This window comes from Lampris incognitus, chromosome 4 (assembly GCF_029633865.1).
Source record: "Lampris incognitus isolate fLamInc1 chromosome 4, fLamInc1.hap2, whole genome shotgun sequence".
Taxonomy (NCBI): Eukaryota; Metazoa; Chordata; class Actinopteri; order Lampriformes; family Lampridae; genus Lampris; species Lampris incognitus.
Window position 1 is genome coordinate 20,914,747 of NC_079214.1, and position 19,519 is coordinate 20,934,265.

The 19,519-nt window shown below is 43.3% G+C and overlaps 1 protein-coding gene across 1 annotated transcript in view; it reads right to left on the reverse strand.

The window, feature by feature from the left end:
* ttc17 (tetratricopeptide repeat domain 17) overlaps window positions 1–19,519 on the reverse strand; it is a 53,562-nt gene that overhangs the window by 1,881 nt on the left and 32,162 nt on the right. Inside the window, exons 16-24 of the mRNA XM_056278594.1 lie at window positions 10,374–10,593; window positions 7,777–7,899; window positions 6,840–7,135; window positions 6,044–6,197; window positions 5,807–5,927; window positions 4,804–4,963; window positions 1,458–1,541; window positions 461–580; window positions 55–198 (exon numbers count right to left, since the gene is read on the reverse strand). Coding sequence (XP_056134569.1) covers window positions 55–198; window positions 461–580; window positions 1,458–1,541; window positions 4,804–4,963; window positions 5,807–5,927; window positions 6,044–6,197; window positions 6,840–7,135; window positions 7,777–7,899; window positions 10,374–10,593 — 1,422 coding nt within the window. The remainder of the gene's footprint in view (window positions 1–54; window positions 199–460; window positions 581–1,457; window positions 1,542–4,803; window positions 4,964–5,806; window positions 5,928–6,043; window positions 6,198–6,839; window positions 7,136–7,776; window positions 7,900–10,373; window positions 10,594–19,519) is intronic.

Consider the following 19,519-nt stretch of genomic DNA (forward strand, 5'->3'; position numbering starts at 1 on the left):
ATGGTATGCATCAGCATAAGGATATTCTATGCTGGAGGTGGTTGTGTCCCTTACCATTGCTATATATACATTAGCTAGGGTGAAGTGGTTTACGACAAAGTGCGGGGCAATCTCCACGGCCATGCGGGCCACGGTCAGGGCATCCTCCCATAGGCGAGCATTCTGGAAGATGTTTGCCAGGCTTATCAGGGGAACATCCTTTTTAAAAAAGCATGAAGGAAAGACAAAACGAAACATATGACCAAAAACGCCACCATTAAATCGATATTAACTCAATTCAAAATTCTGTTCATATCCATCATTACACAATCTTATGGTTTTTCATGATCTTTTCATGTAACACAACTTATGATGGTGTCTGCACACTTTGTTACAGTATGTTCGACAGTTGTGAATTAGATTGAACGGTATGCTCATGTCATGCGAGTTTAATTGGTTGCATAGTTCAGGGTTTACTTGCCTTCATATGATGAGGGGCGCAGTTGAGGGCCTGGCGCAAGCAGTCAATGGCTCTCTTGCCCTGGCCTTTCACCCTCCAGTAAAGGGCAGCCATACTGGATAACACCCATGATGTCTGATTCTGAAAGATTTTTGTTGTTGTTATTATTATTCAGTTATTGATTGCATATGCTACATACTTTATGCATTCTATATAAGGAAGAGACCATCGAATCCCTTATTAACGACATCCTTACCAACTTGGGTATAGTACCATATCCTTGTGTCTGTCTCATGTTCTGTGTAAGCAACCCACCAAGTCAAACTCACTGGATATGCAAACTTAACAGGCAAGTTAAAACAGATCTGAAAATTACCATATTTGATGATACCGACTAAAGTTAACCAGGTAGGTACAGCTTGGAAAGAAAGTGTTGACAGACTGGCATACCTAGTTGTGTACTGACATGGAAGGATGTCTTTTACTAGTCATTCAATATTCAAAACTATTTCTATAACTAAACAGAACCTTTATTGCAATCTGTGTTTTTCTTGAATGTATTCCCTACGTGATTTTCACAGTGTAACAGAAATGAAAGCAATATTTCAAGTCCAATGCATTGTCAAAGTTTATTTCAGCCACACACATAGCTTAGCTGGGGTGTGTAAAAAACATTTCTCCCTTTGGGATGTTGTCATAATGACTTAAATTTAACTAACTTGGAAAACAAGTTGTGCAGATAATAGATTACGTTTTTTGCGTATGTATTTAACTGTATTAAATCCTTGGTTAGTGTGTAACCCAAGTGACAAAAGGTTATTTAACAAAAAAATAATTTCAAGAGATTAACTTGCACAGAGCTATATGATATTTGCAATTTTCCACACTGTCTGGTGGACTCAACAGTTAATTACAGGCCCTGAAATGTTATGGAAAAGAGGCAAGCATTGAAATTATGTTTAAGGCAACAAAAGCCTTTTAAAATCACTTCTAATTTTAAGGATGCAAGAGCGCTTACCTTCTCTAACACCTTGGCAATGCGTGTGCCGACCTGCTCAAAGGACTGAGGGGAGAACTTATCCTTGCCGAGGTTCTGCAGCACCTGCGACCAACATGACATATCAGTGCTGAAAAGAAGTGTATCGTTTGCTTCCATATAAACATACAGTGCATAAGGACAACATATTATTTATTTATTTTTACCTTTTTATTAGACAGCGACAGTGAAGAGGCAGACAGGAAACGGGAGAGAGACAGGGGTATGACATGCAACAAAGGTACAACCATATGGTATATACACTGTATTCATACGGCTACAGAGGCGCCTCATTCAAATGGTGTGTATTGGGTAAATGAGGCACACTGGACAAAACAGAGACAGAGGTGACATGAAACATATAACACCAATGAGTTGGATGTTGTGGGATTATTTAATTTCCATGATATGGCCATATATTCTCACCGATACAAATTTAGCCTAATGATATCTGTTAGGTCACACGTTGTAAGTCTGTATTGCAGATCTATCTTGAGTGTGTGTCATCTCTAACCAGACCACCCAGAAATCTGCGATGTTTTTTTTCTTGGAAAAGTGAACCAATTGCGGAAAACTACAGAGGCCAAGAATGAGGCAGATAAGAGGGCACCATGCATGCCTTTAATTTGTACACCAGCTCTTGCCACAGTTTTATGTTTGCTATGTGACCAGTGAACTTTCAACTTGCATGTTGCGTGTAAAATCCTGTATATATGTTTGCATTTGTACATTGCTTACATTTACATCTTACATATATTTCTCAAGATATCAACTACTGCCACCATGCGTTGTGGTGACTGTCATTATGAAAAACCACTTGACTACATCTCTGCACTTACACAAAGTGAAGTTGCTAAATATTTAAGCTACATGTATCTGCAATTAACCCAACATGAACAAATCATTTGCCAATATTCACATGCAGGTAGCTAACACAGCGGTGAGAGGGGACATGAAGTTGGCTGGTGTGACAAAGGAAGATGCAGAGGACAGGAAGAGATGGAAACGGATGATCTGCTGTGGTGACCCCTATTGGGAGCAGCCGAAAGTAGTAGTAGTAATAATTAAAGAACTTCAATCTAGTTAAATACGTTTTTATGGCTGCAGAATATTGTAGAAATCGATCGTTCACAAATACAGAATTCTGAAACTCCATCCATCCATTATCCGAACCGCTTATCCTGCTCTCAGAGTCACGGGGATGCTGGAGCCTATCCCAGCAGTCATTGGGCGGCAAGTGGGGAGACACCCTGGACAGGCCGCCAGGCTGTCACAGGGTCGACACATACACACACACATTCATACCTAGGGACAATTTAGTATGGCCGATTCACCTGACCTACATGTCTTTGGACTGTGGGAGGAAACCGGAGCACCCGGAGGAAACCCACGCATACACAGGGAGAACATGCAAACTCCACACAGAGGACGACCCGGGACGACCCCCAAGGTTGGACTACCCTGGGGCTCGAACCCAGGACCTTCTTCCTGTGAGGCGACCGTGCTAACCACTGCACCACCATGCCGCCCGAATTCTGAAACTCCAGTGCAGAATTCTTTACTGCAGATACCTTGGGGGGGGGGGGGGCTGTCCAATGTTATTGTATCAATCTGATTGCATGATAAGACATGTAGAAAAGCCCAGTCACTTAGTGTGACCTCAATCTACTCCATTCTGCAACATTTTCAGGGTCCCTTAGTGTGTCCCTAGCACCACTTGTGGCAGCAGTCAAGTATAGAGACAGAGCCCATGGTTTAGAAAAAAGTTTAGGTGTAAGGCAGCTACACATCAGAGGAGAGTTAAGTGAGAAAATGTGACATACAATATAGAAAATTAAATCGCATAATAATTATTTACTATCTTTTGCCAAATGAGGTGACACGATGACAGTTAAGCCTATTGGCCATTGATGAGAGCCTTTGCATTTGCAGTAATACAGAGTAGGCTCGTGCTGTATGACCAAAAATCTCATACCCCGATGCAAGTCATTTCATATCCAGATAACGATACATATCACAATATAGCACATTTTCTGTAAATTGAATGAATAAAAGGTTTCTGGTCCGTGTCCTCCAGTGTGTGCACACTGTGTGTGTGTGTGTGTGTGTGTCCTCGCTGAACCATGACCATAAATGACAGTAAAACGCAGCAGAAACTCTCACACTTAGCTGAAATGAATGCACATAAATTAGGTAAATAATATAAAAGTAGTCTTTACTGCATTTTGCGGTCATTTATGGTCGCGTTAGTTTCTCGTTTCCTCTCTCTCTCTCTCTTTGTTTTTTGTGGAATTTCCCCCTTTTTTTCTCCCCAATTGTATCTGGCCAATTACCCCACTCTTCCAAGCCATCCTGGTCTCAGCTCCACCCCCTCTGCTGATCCGGGGAGGGCTGCAAACTACCACATGCCTCCTCCGATACATGTGGAGTCGCCAGCCGCTTCTTTTCACCTGACAGTGAGGGGTTTCGCCAGGGGGATGTAGTGCGTGGGAGGATCAAGCTATTCCCCCCAGTTCCCCCTCTCCCCTGAACAGGCACCCCGACTGACCACAGGAGGCGCTAGTGCAGTGACCAGGACACATACCCACATCCGGCTTCCCACCCGCAGACAGGGCCAATTGTGTCTGTAGGGACACCTGACCACGCTGGAGGTAACACAGGGATTCGAACTGGCGATCCCCGTGTTGGTAGGCTATGGAATAGACTGCTACACTACTCGGATGCCCCTTTGCTCTCTTTTTCACTGTGGGTGGGGCTCAGCCCCTCCACACACGGGGCTCAGCGGAGCGGAAGACAGACAGTGGTGGAGAGTTGACGACAACTACATTAGTTACGTTACTATAAATGCAATAAAAGTATTGCGAGTAAAAATCTAATAAGAGTAATTTATTAATGTAATCTGCACAAAAGATGGACAGACTCCGAATGACGATAAATACTGCCATACATAAAGAGTGAGCATAATATGAAACAATAGATGTTTTTTGTATCATCAGATGATCTATCATAACATCGCATAGCCCTAATACAGAGAAATACAAATGTGCATCTATGGAGACATTCCTGCCAAAAATCCCACGCATCACAAAGGTAGCGACGTGTTTTACGTCACCCAGCAGTGGTTGGTCCACCAGAGAAGACAGGTAGGACAAATGCTCCATGTTTCAGCATTGTGGCAGACAAGTTGACTGTTTCAATGCCAAAAAAGAATGCAACCAGAAATGTCAAACTGACAAGTTAACATTACCATTCATTATATTTCTGTAGATTAGGTACTGAATAGGGATGACTAACTTCTTTATCATTGCTAATTTCTGCCTCTACTTACCTCCCGAAGCTGGCTCTCACCAGTGTAGTGGATGGCCGCGCGGTTGGCTACCCCTGCAAGGTGGTCTAAGGTGTGCATGCTAGCAGCTAAGTTAGCATTGCATAAAGGCTCAGCAGCTGGCTCCTGGAGTGGAGTGGCAAAGTCTATGTGTTCAGTGATACTGAGAGGGAAAGACAAGAGACAGAGACAGAAAGTGAAGAGAGGGGATAAACACTTTTTTTTTTTTTTTACCAATCACAACCCAGAATGACATTTAAACTACTGAGAAGATAAATCACCTCCATTTCATATGATCATAGCAATTCATTGTCAACAGAACCAATTAACTTCACATCATCACAAATATATTAGAGTATAAAACCAAACCATAAAGGATTGACACTTATCATTACTGTGATTTGATTCTTATTATATGACTTACAGTGATTTGACTCATCTTTGTTATGTTAATGACAGACTAGCAGCATTCCATTCTACAGCTCATCTGTAGAGTACTTCTGTAGCTAATTTATGATATCAGGAAATATTTGATTTTGGCCATTAGTCCTTCAAAATGCCAAACCTCTGTGGACACTCAACCAATTGAAATGTGATAAGAATCCTCACCCCCTGAAACATTACATTTTGGTTATATCCCTGAAAAGGTTTGGAAAAATTCCTTTTACTCAGTGACTCTTCAAGCCTTTAATATATCTTTATCGCCCACAGTCCACTAGTTTCGTATGCAATCTAACAGTCAAGTGGAGTGTATTTTGTGAGGACTGCAGCCTGGGCCTAAAATGGACTGACTGAAAAATGTAGCCTAAATCCTTTAGACCATTAATTGTAAGAGCATTCACAGTGGTTTCTTTTGGCCAGCATTAGAGTGTGTCCTCAACTAAAATCATAGTAATATACTGATCTGAATATTCTACACACAAACTTTCAACCAAAGTGATTACTCATCCCTCATAATCTAACGTAAAACAGAACATGAAAACAATCAGGGACATGGGATTCTTACTCTATGTTCTTGGCAGAAACAGCCAACCAAGTGCTTGCTACAGTGGTGAGATCCACTCTTCGTGTTCGCTGGCACTCCTCAGGTCCTGGCCAGCCCAGACTGGTGTAGTCTCTCCACCGGCCTAACCACAGCACAAAGACACGTCCCTCAGATAGGGCAAAGCCAGAGCTTTGGGGCTTTTTCTGTTTCCAAATGTTATATATTCAGAATTGGTGTATGTAAATAAAATACCATTACCTGAAGGGCCGGGTGATGGGATAGTTGGCCCACTGATCTCAAGCACAGAGTGTCCCCCAGGCAGAGACTGCCCCTGCAGGCCGTCATCAGAGCTGGTCCCACCCTCAGTCCCATCCACCTTGGCCTTCCTCACCCTCTTCACCTGGAAAGTGATCTGTTGACCAAACGCAGAGGCCACTATCATTTACTTTTTCAATGGATTGTTCAGATCAGGATAAGATGGTATACATATAATGTACAGAGAAAGTCTGCATACACATTAAACAACTAGGGCAATATGTAGGGTGCTAAAAAGTTTCAGGTATACCTCCTAAAGTAAATCCTGTAGTTTGTAAGATTCTGACTTCTCTCTTTTTCCACCTTAAACAAATGGATGTCTTCTCATTTTTTATTTTCAAAATATCCCATTTAATAAATGAAAATAATAAAGCTTTGAGATGACAAATATCCCTTTTGATGACAAAAAGTTAATGTGTTAATATAAAAAATTCTGAATGTAAAAATCTAATTGTATATTAGAAACATAACATTCTAAAAATCATCTCCAAGCCCCTTAAAATCAGTTAGTGTCCCTATCAAAGCAGTCCATTCTCACAGACTAAGAACCACTGAGTTGGATTATACAACCAGCCTCTAGGAACAGTTATTTCACATGTTGGACAAGTGAAAACAAGAACTAGATTCAGTGTGGTATGAGCCAAAGACTCATGTTTTCTTCCATTTTATACACTATAATGTCAAACAAAGGTGCAAATCCCACCAGAGTTTTGTGAAAACAGGGAGCATGCACACGTACCCACTCTGCCCCATCATCGTCCTCACAGTTTCCAAAGCAGGGGCCTCCCCCGGCTCGGGCCCCCATAACGCGGTCATTCTTCAGCACGCGGATACCTCGCAGGTCCCCTCTTTTACCTCCTACATCCAGGGCCCCCTCAAAGGCTCCCATTAGATCCTCTTTCAGCTGCCATTCCTCTTCACCATCTACTCCTCCACCTCCTACTGCGGTACTGGTTTTAGTTGCCCCTACGGCAGAGGGAGAACCCCGTTGTTGGCTAGCTGCTTCACCTGAGCCATTGCTGTCCAGGACAACTTCTGAGTAGGGAGAATAAGGAAATATGGGAGGAGAGAAGTTAATGAGTATGGGTTAAAGCTAAGCTCAGTCCTAACAGACTGTTTTGGAAAAGTTTTTTGGTCACAGACTGAGTTTGGTGCAATTCCGTCAAGGCAGCACATTAACCCAACTGATGGCTTATTTGCTCTGAACCTTTGTGAACATTTTGACAATTTAACAAAGAAAGTGCAAGTAAACAACAAGTAAAATTGAACGCTGATAGCAAACAATCTGCATAAAAAAATGTTTACCAAAAATGTATTACACTTTTAGATTCAGATTTTCACAACTGAATCAACAATAACCCTGATGTTTGGCAAAATTAGGTCACAGCTACCAAATTCTGAAATTCTTTCTATAGTCTGATACCAACCAACACCAGGACCAATCATGCTCCCTATGTGCTGATGACCCACCCTAAAATCAGACTCATTCTTAAAGGGGTGTACTGGAGGGTACATTAAGTGAGTGGATGGGTTCCTGTTGCAACTTGAATTTTAACACCTTCATTAGAGATGCCACACTTTTGTGCAACATAGGACATGAACAATGACATGGGAAATTTCCATCAGGGTTTAATGTTACTTGGGTGAGTGGGGTGATTATGTTTAGGGATTCCTACTTTCAAAGAGCAGGGACTCTTCCATAGCGGATACAGCTGGTGGGTCCTGCTTCTCCTCACTGCTGGTCTCCCACTCTTCCAGCTGTATGCCCAAGTCTTCCTCTACCATGCAGACACCTCCCTCTGGAGAAATGCACCCATGTTGGGGTAAATTAGTTCAGACATATAACACCAAAATGGAAGAGTCAACATTTGGGAAAAATGTTATCATTGTAAAACTGACTGACAGAGATACAAAGGTTTCCAAAGTAAGAACCTGATGTGAAATCAGATATCACACTGAGGTGACAGGTGACAATGCCTCATGAAAAAAAGGCGAGCTGGTTAAAGTACACAGCCAATAAAATTCTTAGTTGAGATTTTGCACAGTAAATGTGATCCCTTTGCTGCGGTGTGTGTTTAAAGTGTTTTATTGCACAAGGTAAGTACACAGGTAAGGGATAAAAATAAAGAAAAGAGCCCTGTTAAGTCCGTTGAACTGGACAGTTCTGATGATTCTGCTGTGCTGTTGTATGAATAGCTTTGGGTCTATTAATTTCTTATAGCCAGTACCAATCCTCTGTCAAATTGTCTACTTGTTCACCATCATCCCTTCATATATTTTTCTAGATGGGAGACACTGTCCTTATAAATGAAAATGTGTTGATCAATAGGATGATGGTAGTTTTGTGAGAATCTGCATATCATAAAAAAATGCTTATCAATAGAATATTCAGAAAAAAAAGTCATGTATTGGTTTCACCACAGCCATTAAAAAGAATGATGTCCCAGGTGATCAGGCAGAAACACTGACAGAAGTGACGAGATAACAGTGCGTCTGGGTAGCGTAGTGGTCTATTCCATTGCCTACCAACACAGGGACCTTCGGTTCAAATCCCCGTGTTACCTCCGGCTGGTCGGGCGTCTCTAGGGACAAAATTGGTCGTGTCTGCGGGTGGGAAGCTGGATGTGGGTATGTGTTCTGGTCGCTGCACTAGTGCCTTCTCTGGTCGGTCGGGGTGCCTGTTCGGGGGGGGAGGGGGAACTGGAGGGAATAGCATGAGCCTCCCACGTGCCACATCCCCCTGGTGAAACTTCTCACTTTCAGGTGAAAAGAAGCGGCCGGCGACTCCACATGTATCGGAGGAGACATGTGGTAGTCTGCAGCCCTACCTGAATCGGCAGAGGGGGTGGAGCTGAGACCGGGACGGCTCGAAAGAGTGGGGTAATTGGTCAGTTACAATTGGGGAGAAAAAAAAGTGGGGGAAACGAAGTGACGAGATAATACTTTCATTGCAACTGACCAAGGTACTGGCCACAGAACTGGGAGCTGACACCGCACTGTGGGTACCCACTGCTCCTCATAGTAGTAGGATGGATCAAATGCAGAGAATGAAGTTTCCCCACCTCCGGGATTGATTAAGACTTTCAACTTTTATTACAAGGCTGTAATAGTGTTTAGTATGTTATACTAATATTATAACTTTTCTTTATTTCATCCTTTGCCATGACTGAAGGGACGTATACATTGTCATGAGTGCTTATGGATACTGGTGTATTCCTTGTGCTTAGCGGGAGCAATATTTAGCTTTGTCGAGTAAAATATAGAGCGTGCTAAATAAAGCAGTAGCTATTTTCAGCATGGCTGAATTATTGAGTAGCAACATTTCTCCACTTCAAAGCACTCCCCCTCTCTTACGCCCAATGATACATATAAAGAACAGGATGGAGCCTTTGTCGTTCATTTCAAACGTGTTACTTCTGTTTCTCACAATCACTAGTGTAGGTTATTCCCAAACTATCAATAGATTTCTGGGTTTGTACATCTGTAAGAGCCTGTTGTCAGTTCTCATAGTCAGATATCCTGTGACAATCTCAGCCCACCTGGACTGGACCAACACAGGGATGTATCAAATTCAGGAAACCCCAAAAGAGAAAACCTAGGCCTGTTCACATTACATGGATTAGTAATCTGATTGTATATTTAAAAACTTATCTCTTGGCATAAATGTTAATTGTACTTGCAATGTAAGGGAGCTGATGACAGCTGGCAGCTATTTGGCTACATGTCTCCCCTTAACAGGTACCCAAAATTTATGGGGAGCTGTGGATTAAATCTACAAAAAGCATACAGACACATGCAATGTGTCCAGCATGAAGACATTTTACATTTCAAGCTAAAACCTAAAAGCTTAAATCTCTATTATACAAATCATCATATCTGCACTAGCAGTCTGTACTTTGTGTTGACATGTTTAGTTGAACAACAAAATGGAATATGAAAAGGCAAAGATCATCTCTCAAAATTCTGTAATAGTTAATCTGCAAATAGGTTTTATTAATTTTATTCGTTTCTATTACCGAATAATAATTTTAAAAATAGCAAGACTGATAGTCATTATTTAACCCTACATTGTAAGTCATTACTGTGAATGATCTGATTTACAGTTTTCATGCTTTATAATTATCCAAATTCTTAAAGTTCTGTTTGAGGAAAGAATATTTTTATTTGTTGTATTTTTGCGAAAGAAACCCCGTTCTATGTAATCTAGAAACAAGATATGATCATATCTGTTAATATATGTGTATGGGTGTGTGTGAGCGTTTTGGTTTCTTACGTGGGCAGGACTGCCGCTGTGAAAGGTTGTAGAGGAAGGGGTAGAACTGCAGACAGCGCAGCAGAGGTAGGCTGACCCGGCATTGCTCGCAGCTTGCCAAAGATGAGGCTGAAGAGGAGGACGAAAGGGCCGTCTCCAAGATGAGGCGGAACAGGGCCAGAGCTCCCGTCACATTGCCTTGGGCTAAATGCACGCTCACCAGGCTGAGCAGGGTGTGGGGCTGGTGGAGAAGACAGAGAGGATCATTAGTTTAAAGGGTCAGTTCAGTGAAAACTGCTGCTTAGATTTTTAAGTTAGTTGAATATACTTTCCTTAAAAGCTACTGTTAATTCCAAACACAAGCATTTGTTCTCTGCATGCCAAGAGCTGCTTTGTGGGCAAGTATTTTATGACAATACATGTGGCGGTTGGAACGTACCAACTGATTTGGAGAAGATAATTTTCCCTATCTCACCATTAAGGCCATCTTTCATTATGATGTGCAAAACAATCTTACATAAAATTTAAGTTTGGTTGTGGATAAGTGGATTCAAAAATGCACTGCATCTACCTCATCACTGATACAAGCCGAGAACAAACTGTTTTATTAATTGTTAGGGATTTTTTTACTGTACACCAGTGGTGGCCAATCATTTGCCATCAAAGGCCATGGTTTTTATACAAAACAAACAATTCATTCATTCATTCATTATCCAAACCACTTATCCCAATTGGGGTTGCGGGATGCTGGAGCCTATCCCAGCAATCATTGGGTGGCAGGCAGGGAGACACCATGGACAGGCTGCCAGTCCATCACAGGGCCAACACATTCACACCAAGGGACAATTTAGCATGGCCGATACACCTGACCTACATGTCTTTGGACTGTGGGAGGAAACCAGAGCACCCGAAGGAAACCCATGCAGACACGGGGAGAACATGCAAACTCCACACAGACAACCTGGGATGACCCCCAAGGTTGGACAACCCCGGGGTTTGAACCCAGGATCTTCTTGCTGTGAGGCGACTACACTAACCACTGCGCCACCGTGCCGCCCAAACTGCGCAAAACAAACAATACACTTGCCGATTTCACCGAGTAGCATGCAGAACTAATTCTTACCCAGGACTGAGGAACCAGCAAAGAGAGGTGTAAATTTTTTGCTGAGCTCATTGCTGCTATTAGAGTTCACCCTCCTGAAGTGAATTAATACTATCGTGGACTCTAAGTGGCATTAACAGTGGTAGGAATCTGGAACCAGGTTCTTACCTAATCTGTCCTCCTGACCAAAAACCATTTTGCAACTCATCTCAGTGAACAAACCAAGGATAGCAGTTTTTTCTATTATTCTTTCAACTAGGGCTCCCTTCGGCATTCCACCAAATGGTGAGATCCTCTTACTTAGGAAGTTAAAAGCTGTTTCACACACACACACACACACACACACACACACACACACACACACACACACACACACACACACACACACACACACACACACACACACACACACACACACACACACACACACGGGGTGGGCGTTATGGCCAAAGTCTTCTTATATCACGGTAAATATCACGATACAGAAGATTACTCGTATTTCCACCTGCAGTGATGATTGTTGTGTGACAGTTTGTAGAGTATAGTTTTCTGTTCAGTATCAGATTTTTTAAATCCAAGCCATGTCCACATGACAGAAGTCGCACCCCTCTTAGTAATAAGTTCTTCTCCCTCATCTTCAGGGGCCATCACTGTGTCAGCTTGTGACGGACTTTTTGGTCAAAATGCGATTTTTACCACAGACATACAAAATTTGAAGTGGTCAAATTATTACCAGAAACATAATTGCATGCTACACCTCGCAATATGCCATAGTACACATTTTAATATGCTACACGTTTTTAAAATGATAGTATTTCTAACATTAATAAAACAGCGCCTCACCTTGTTATGATGAAAATTTGGAGACTGGAAAGTCAGCCGTTGTATATGGGCAGGTGGCAATCCTAAGACAGGCATCAATGCGGCACGCTCCAAGTCTATTTCGTGTTTGAGATTTAATAGCATTCATATGACTGAAACCTTGCTCACAGCTGCAGGTGTTTGGGCTTAATGTGAGCAGGAGTATTGCATGTTTGCTCAGTTCATTGTACTCCTTGCTGTTCTCAAACAGATGGCACCAGAATTTGACATCGTCATGGTTGCATTGGTCAGACATGAATGATGTCTTTATGTCATCATCTTTGCAAAAGACGAGGTACTGTGACTGCAGTTCAGGAACAGACATGTTTTGCGAACCTCTGCGTGATGTTTGCCATATCGCTCTCGGTTGGTTTGGGGTTAAGGGGATCAAGAACCAATTCTCTTTCTGGGAGTCTCGTCCGGAAGGCACTTTGTAGCCTCTGCGTAGTTGACTAATGTGATGTTGAAGTACAGTATATCTGAATCTGAGAGATGGTGTTCATATTTGCATTCATCAATGAATTCATTCAAACTCGCATTTGGAATTTTCAAGTCTCTCGGATCAATAAACGAGGTGTCATCGTTTCTGTTAAACAGGAATGGCGGTCACGGCCAGAGCGTCCACGGGGTAAGGCATTAATTAGGCCACCCTTACCCGAGGGATAGTGGGTGTAGATTGGTGTAGTGTTCGGGGACTCGTCGTTCTCCAGCGACCCCTCTGGCCCATCCGGGCGCCTGCAGCCAAGCAACCGAAAGCATTCTCCCTACGTCTCCTTCGCGGCCTGAAGGTAATGCAGTCCATGCGAGGCTTCAGCGTGTAAAATAGCGAGAGCAGCTGACATGAGTTTGAAGGACGCTGGTGTTACGACTATCTCCTTCCTGCGGAGACGTGAGCCAAGGGAGTTATTCGACAAGAGTTCCGGCCATATGCCATTGGGTTAATCAGGTGGGATAAGGGGAAAAACTAGAAATAAATTAAAAAGAAAAGGAATGGGTTCAGAATTGCACATGTATTTCTGGATGTTATTGTTATTAACGGCAGAGTACAAACTCACGTTCTCCTTCTGTAGTGCCTCATTCATTCAAGCCAGCATAGGCAAAATCTAGTTAAGAAACAGTAATACAGAATGAATTTGGGATTCTGCAACATGTCACCCAATGTACCGCAACTTTCTCGATAGCGAACAGAACCCTAGCTTCCATTTGCAGCGCTCTCAAAATATTGTACAAGGCTGGCTCGAAGTTCCACAAAGTGCTCTACACAGGCTGCAAGGCTCAGCCACCGAGTTTTTTTGTAATTGACCAGGTGGCTGCATTCGTCATCATTTAAAGCACAGATGCGGGAGAATGCCTTCTTTCTCGCTGGGCTACTAAAATGTGACAATGTAGCTTTTATAGTGTCCTCTACCAAGACTGGTATTTCTTTTTCTGCATCTCTAGACATTAGCGCCTGTCTGTGTGTCATGCAATGTTGCACAAACAACTCTCCAAATTGCTGCTTTAACTTAGCTGCGTTATGGTGCTTAGACGTTATGGTGACGTCTATATGTGTCGTGATTTGGGCAGCAGTGCACCATAACATACTTAGACATTATGGTGCATTACCGCCACCAACTGGTATGGAGTGTGCACTGCTGCCCAAATCACGAACCAGCTCCCGCGGTTGAAATGGTTCTGCCAAATCTCTACCGCTGGACACATTTGTACTGTCGCACGGTATATACCATCATTATCGCCCCAACCTCACATGCGCGCGCACACAGCAAAAACTCAAATGCCTCACAGCCACATACAGGAACACATGGCATTAGTGTAGAACGTACACAAGTGTGAAAATAATTTTAGAAGTCCTTCAAAAAGTCCAAGTTTATTTGTATAGCCCAAATTCTCAAAAGGCTATTTACTGCAGAGCTTTCAGTAAGTGCCGGCTGCCGGCCAAATAGCTGACTACTTATTTAAGTCCAGCTTGCTACTTTAATATATTACTTTTTGATTCTAATAAAATAGTTTTGATCAACAATTTGAGATTCGCTATGCGTGTAAATTTATGACCACTAGCCTCCGCATTAAAACAATGCGAGCATGATGATACAGAAACGTGCCTATCTGTCTGTATCAGTCCTACCCCCATGTGCTCTATATGAATGTGTGTGTGCGCGCGCGCGCACACACTCAGCTGAGAAGTTGTGTGCTGCTGAGTAGAGAGCACAGAGTCATCTTTGGTGTTTGACCAATATTAGCAGAATAATTGATGACAAAAACACATTAAGAATTGCACTGAATGCAGACAGACAGGGGACATCCTCATTAGATGGGCTACTTCAGAAAACACCGGTGGCAGCAACTTGATAATTGCGCAGTAAATTCATTGAAAGCGCTGCATTTTCCATACACGCCACATAGACGTTTATGAGCTTATTAATGAATGAACGAACGAATGAATAAATAAATAATAGATAAGGTCTAATGGTTCTGTTCAGTCAGGGACAGGCATGGTTTTAAATATTAATAGCTGTTTACAGAATGTGTGGGCTAAAACGCACAAGAAGCCTAATTCTCCTTTACAATAATGCAGTACATGTTTACAACTGGGTAGGCAAACTCATTAAAATATGCAATAATTAAGATCAGTGTATATGATGGAACAATAACACATCTGGAGCACCCGGGAACATATGTGAGGATGTTGTTTGTAGACTTTAGCTCTGCATTCAACACAATAATCCCCAGCAGGATGCTGATCAAGCTGCTCGAGCTGGGTGTCAGCCAGTCTACATGCAGATGGATAAAAGACTTTTTAACAAATCGTCCACAGACTGTCAGGCTGGGGAAACACCACTCATCGACCCCGACACTCAGCACTGGAGCTCCACAGGGCTGCGTGCTGAGTCCCCTTCTCTATTCACTTTAAACACATTTGCACACCAACCCACAATACAAATACCATAGTAAAATTTGCAGATGACATTACTGTGGTGGGAGGAATACAGAATGGCAATGAGTCGGCTTACAGGGATGAGATCCACAAACTGTCAGAATGGTGCTCCAGTAACAACTTGGCACTAAACACCTCCAAAACAAAGGAAGTCATCATCAACTTTAGGAAACAGGAAGAGGAACCTGCTCCTTTATATATCGATGGAGACATGGTGGAGAGGGTGACCAGCTTCAAATTCCTTGGCACAGACATCTCCCTGGACCTCACATGGACTGTCAACACAACTTCCCTCGTGAAGAAGGTACAGCAGCGGCTTTACTTTCTAAGGATACTGAGGAGAGCTAATTTATTTGTCCCTGCTGCTGCTGGTGTCCTTCTATCACTGCTCCATAGAAAGCATACTCACTTATGGCATCTTAGTGTGGTATGCCAGTTGCACTGTGGCTGATAAGAAAGCTCTGAAGAGAGTGATTAAGTCAGCACAGAAAATCATTGGCACACAGCTACCTTCACTTGAGGACATACACAGATCCCGCTGCCTATGTCGGACCACAAACATAATGAAGGACTCATCTCACCCAAGCAACCACCTTTTCACTCTGCTGCCCTCTGGGAGGAGCTATAGGTCTTTCAAGACCTGTACTTCCAGACTTTTGAACAGTTTCTACCCAAGTGCCATTAAAGAACTGAACTCTGTTAACAAACTCTAAGGTTGCAATAATATCATGAAACTGTGCAATAACACTTGTACATTTGGCATGTGCAAAAAATATGCTGACTCGGGTTAGTGCGATACAGACACTATTTATCTAGTGTAATAGATATTACACTTATTTTTACACTTTATGTGTTGCAGATGTGTGTCTATTTGTATTTCCACTATTTATTTATTTTTTAGAAATTTGTACCACTGGGAACCCAGCCACTGAGAATGCAAAAGCCAGTGCATTCTTAGTGCCGGTCCCAAGCCCGGATAAATGGGGAGGGTTGCGTCAGAAAGGGCGTCCGGTGTAAAATCTTTGCCAAATCAAGTATGTGGATCATAAATAAGATTACCATGCCGGATCAGTCGAGGTCCGGGTTACCAACGACTGCCACCTGTACTGTTAACCAGCAGGGTGCCGGTGGAAACTATGCTACTGTTGGGCAAAGGAGATGGAGAGGGGGAAGGCATGTCCAGAGGCAGCAAGAGAGGAGGAAGGGTAGGAGCGTGGAGGTGAGAGTCGGCACTTTGAATGGTGGCGCTATGACTGGTAAAGGGAGAGAGCTGGCTGATATGATGGAAAGAAGAAGGTAGGTATACTGTGTGTGCAAGAGACCAGGTGGAAGGGGACTAAGGCCAGGAGCATCGGAGGTGGGTTCAAACTCTTCTACCGTGGTGCGAATGGGAGGAGAAATGGGGTAGGGGTAATTCTGAAGGAGCAGTATGTCAAGAGTGTGCTGGAAATGAAGAGAGTGTCAGACAGAATGATGAGTATGAAGCTGGTGTATTGATGAATGTTATCAGCACATATGCCCCACAAGTTGGGTGCAAGATGGAAGAGAAAGAAGAATTCTGGAGTGAGTTGGATGACGTGGTGGAGAGAGTACCAAGGGGGAGAGAGTGGTGATTGGAGCGGACTTGAATGGGCATGTTGGCGAAGGGAACAGAGGTGATGGGTAGGTATGGTGTTAAGGAGAGAGATGTGGAAGGACAGATGGTGGTGGATTTTGCAAAAAGGATGGAAATGGCTGTGGTGAATACATATTTCAAGAAGACGGAGGAACCCAAGGTGATGTACAGGAGTGGAGGAAAGTGCACACAGGTGGACTATATCTTATGTAGAAGGTGCGATCTGAAAGGGATTGGAGACTGCAAGGTGTTGACAGGGGAGAACGTAGCTAGGCAGCATTGGATGGTGGTCTTTAGGATGACTTTGGAGACCAAGAAGAGGAAGTGAGTAAAGGCAGAGCCAAAGATCAAATGGGTAAAGTTGAAGAAGGAAGACTGTTGTGTGGCGTTTAGGGAGGAGTTAAGACAGGCACTGAAGAGTTGCCGGGTGGCTGGGCAACCACTGCAGAAATAGTGAGGGAGACAGCTAGGAAGGTACTTGGTGTGTCATCAGGACAGAGGAAGGAAGACAAGGAGACTTGGTGGTGGAATGAGGAAGTACAGCAAATTATACAGAGGAAGAGGTTGGCAAAGAAGAAGTGAGATAGTCAGAGAGATGAAGAACGTAGACAGGAGTACAAGGAGATGCAGCGTAAAGCAAAGAGAGAAGTGGCAAAGTCAAAGGAAAAGGTGTATGGTGAGTTGTGAGAGGTTAGACACTAAGGGAGGAGAAAGGGACTTGTACCGATTGACTAGACAGAGGGACCCAGCTGGGAAGGATGTGCAGTAGCTTAGGGTGATCAAGGATAGAGATGGAAATGTGCTGACAAGCGAGGAGAGTAAGGTGGAAGGAGTACTTTGAGGGGGTGATGAATGAAGAAAATGAGAGAGAGAGAAGGTTGGATGATGTGGGGATAGTGAATCAGGAAGTACAGTGGATTAGCAAGGAGGAAGTCAAGGCAGCTATGAAGAGGATGAAGAGTGGAAAGGCAGTTGGTCCTAATGACATATCTGTGGACGTATGGAGATGTTTAGGAGAGATGGCAGTGGAGTTCTTAACTAGATTGATTAACACAATCTTGGAAAGTGAGAGGAAGCCTGAGGAGTGGAGAAGAAGCATACTGGTACCGATTTTCAAGAACAAGGGCGATGTGCAGAACTGTAGCAACTACAGAGGTATAAAGTTGACCAGCCACAGCATGAAGATATGGGAAAGAGTAATAGAAGCTAGGTTAAGAGGACAGGTGACGATAAGCGAGCAGCAGTATGGTTTCATGCCACGAAAGAGCACTACAGATGCGATTTTTGCTTTGAGAATGTTGATGGATAAGTATAGAGAAGGCCAGAAAGCGCTACATTGTGTCTTTGTAGATTTAGAGAAAGCATATGACAGGGGAGGTGCGGTATTTTATGAGGAAGTCAGGAGTTGCAGAGAAGTATGTAGCAGTGGTGCAGGATATGTATGAGGGAAGTGTGATAATGGTGAGGTGTGTGGTTGGAATGACAGATGGGTTCAAGGTGGAGGTAGGATTACATCAAGGATTGGCTCTGAGCCCTTTCTTGTTTGCAATGGTGATGGACAGGTTGACAGACAAGATCAGGCCGGAGTCTCCGTGGACTATAATGTTTGCGGATGACACTGTGATCTGTAGTGAGAGTAGGGTGCAGATTGAGGAGAGCCTGGAAAGGTGGAGATATGCACTGGAGAGAAGAGGAATCAAAGTCAGTAGGAGCAAGACGGAATACCTATGCAAGAATGAGAGGGAGGACAGTGGAATGGTGAGGATGCAAGGAGTAGAGGTGACACAGCTGTATGATTTTAAATACTTGGGGTCAACTGTCCAAAGTAACAGGGAGTGCATAAGAGAGGTGAAGAAGAGAGTGCAGGCAGGGGGAAGTGGGTGTAGAAGAGTGTCAGGAGTGATTTGCGACAGAAGGGTACCAGCAAGAGTTAAAGGGAAGGTTTACAAGAAGGTTGTGAGACCAGCTATGTTATATGGTTTGGAGACAGTGGCACTGACGAAAAGACAGGAGGCGGAGCTGGAGGTGGCAGAGTTGAAGATGCTAAGATTTTCATTGGGAGTGATGAAGAAGGACAGGATTAGGAACGATTATATTAGAGGGACAGCTCAGTTTGGACGGTTTGGAGACAAAGCAAGAGAGGCAAGATTGAGATGGCTTGGGCATGTGTGGAGGAGAGACGCTGGGTATATTGGGAGAAGGATGCTGAATATGGAGCTGCCAGGGAAGAGCAAAAGAGGAAGGCCAAAGAGGAGGTTTATGGATGCGGTGAGGGAGGACATGCAGGTGACTGGTGTGACAGAGGAAGATGCAGAGGACAGGAAGAAATGGAAACGGATGATCCGCTGTGGTAACCCCTAACGGGAGCAGCCGAAAGTAGTAGTAGTGGTAGTAGTAGTATTTTGTACCACTGGGGAGTTGCATTCAATTTCGTTGTATAGCTGTGCAATGACAAATAAAGGCATTCATTCATTCTCCTTTGCAATAATTCACTACATATTTACAATTGGGTAGGCAAACTCATTAAAATATGCAATAATTAAGATCAGTGTATATGATGGAATAGTGGCATTACAATGTACCAAAGGCTTTTATGGCTTAAGTTTTTCCCTCCAACCCCCTTGCTGGCTACTTTTCCCCCACTGGCTGGCTAC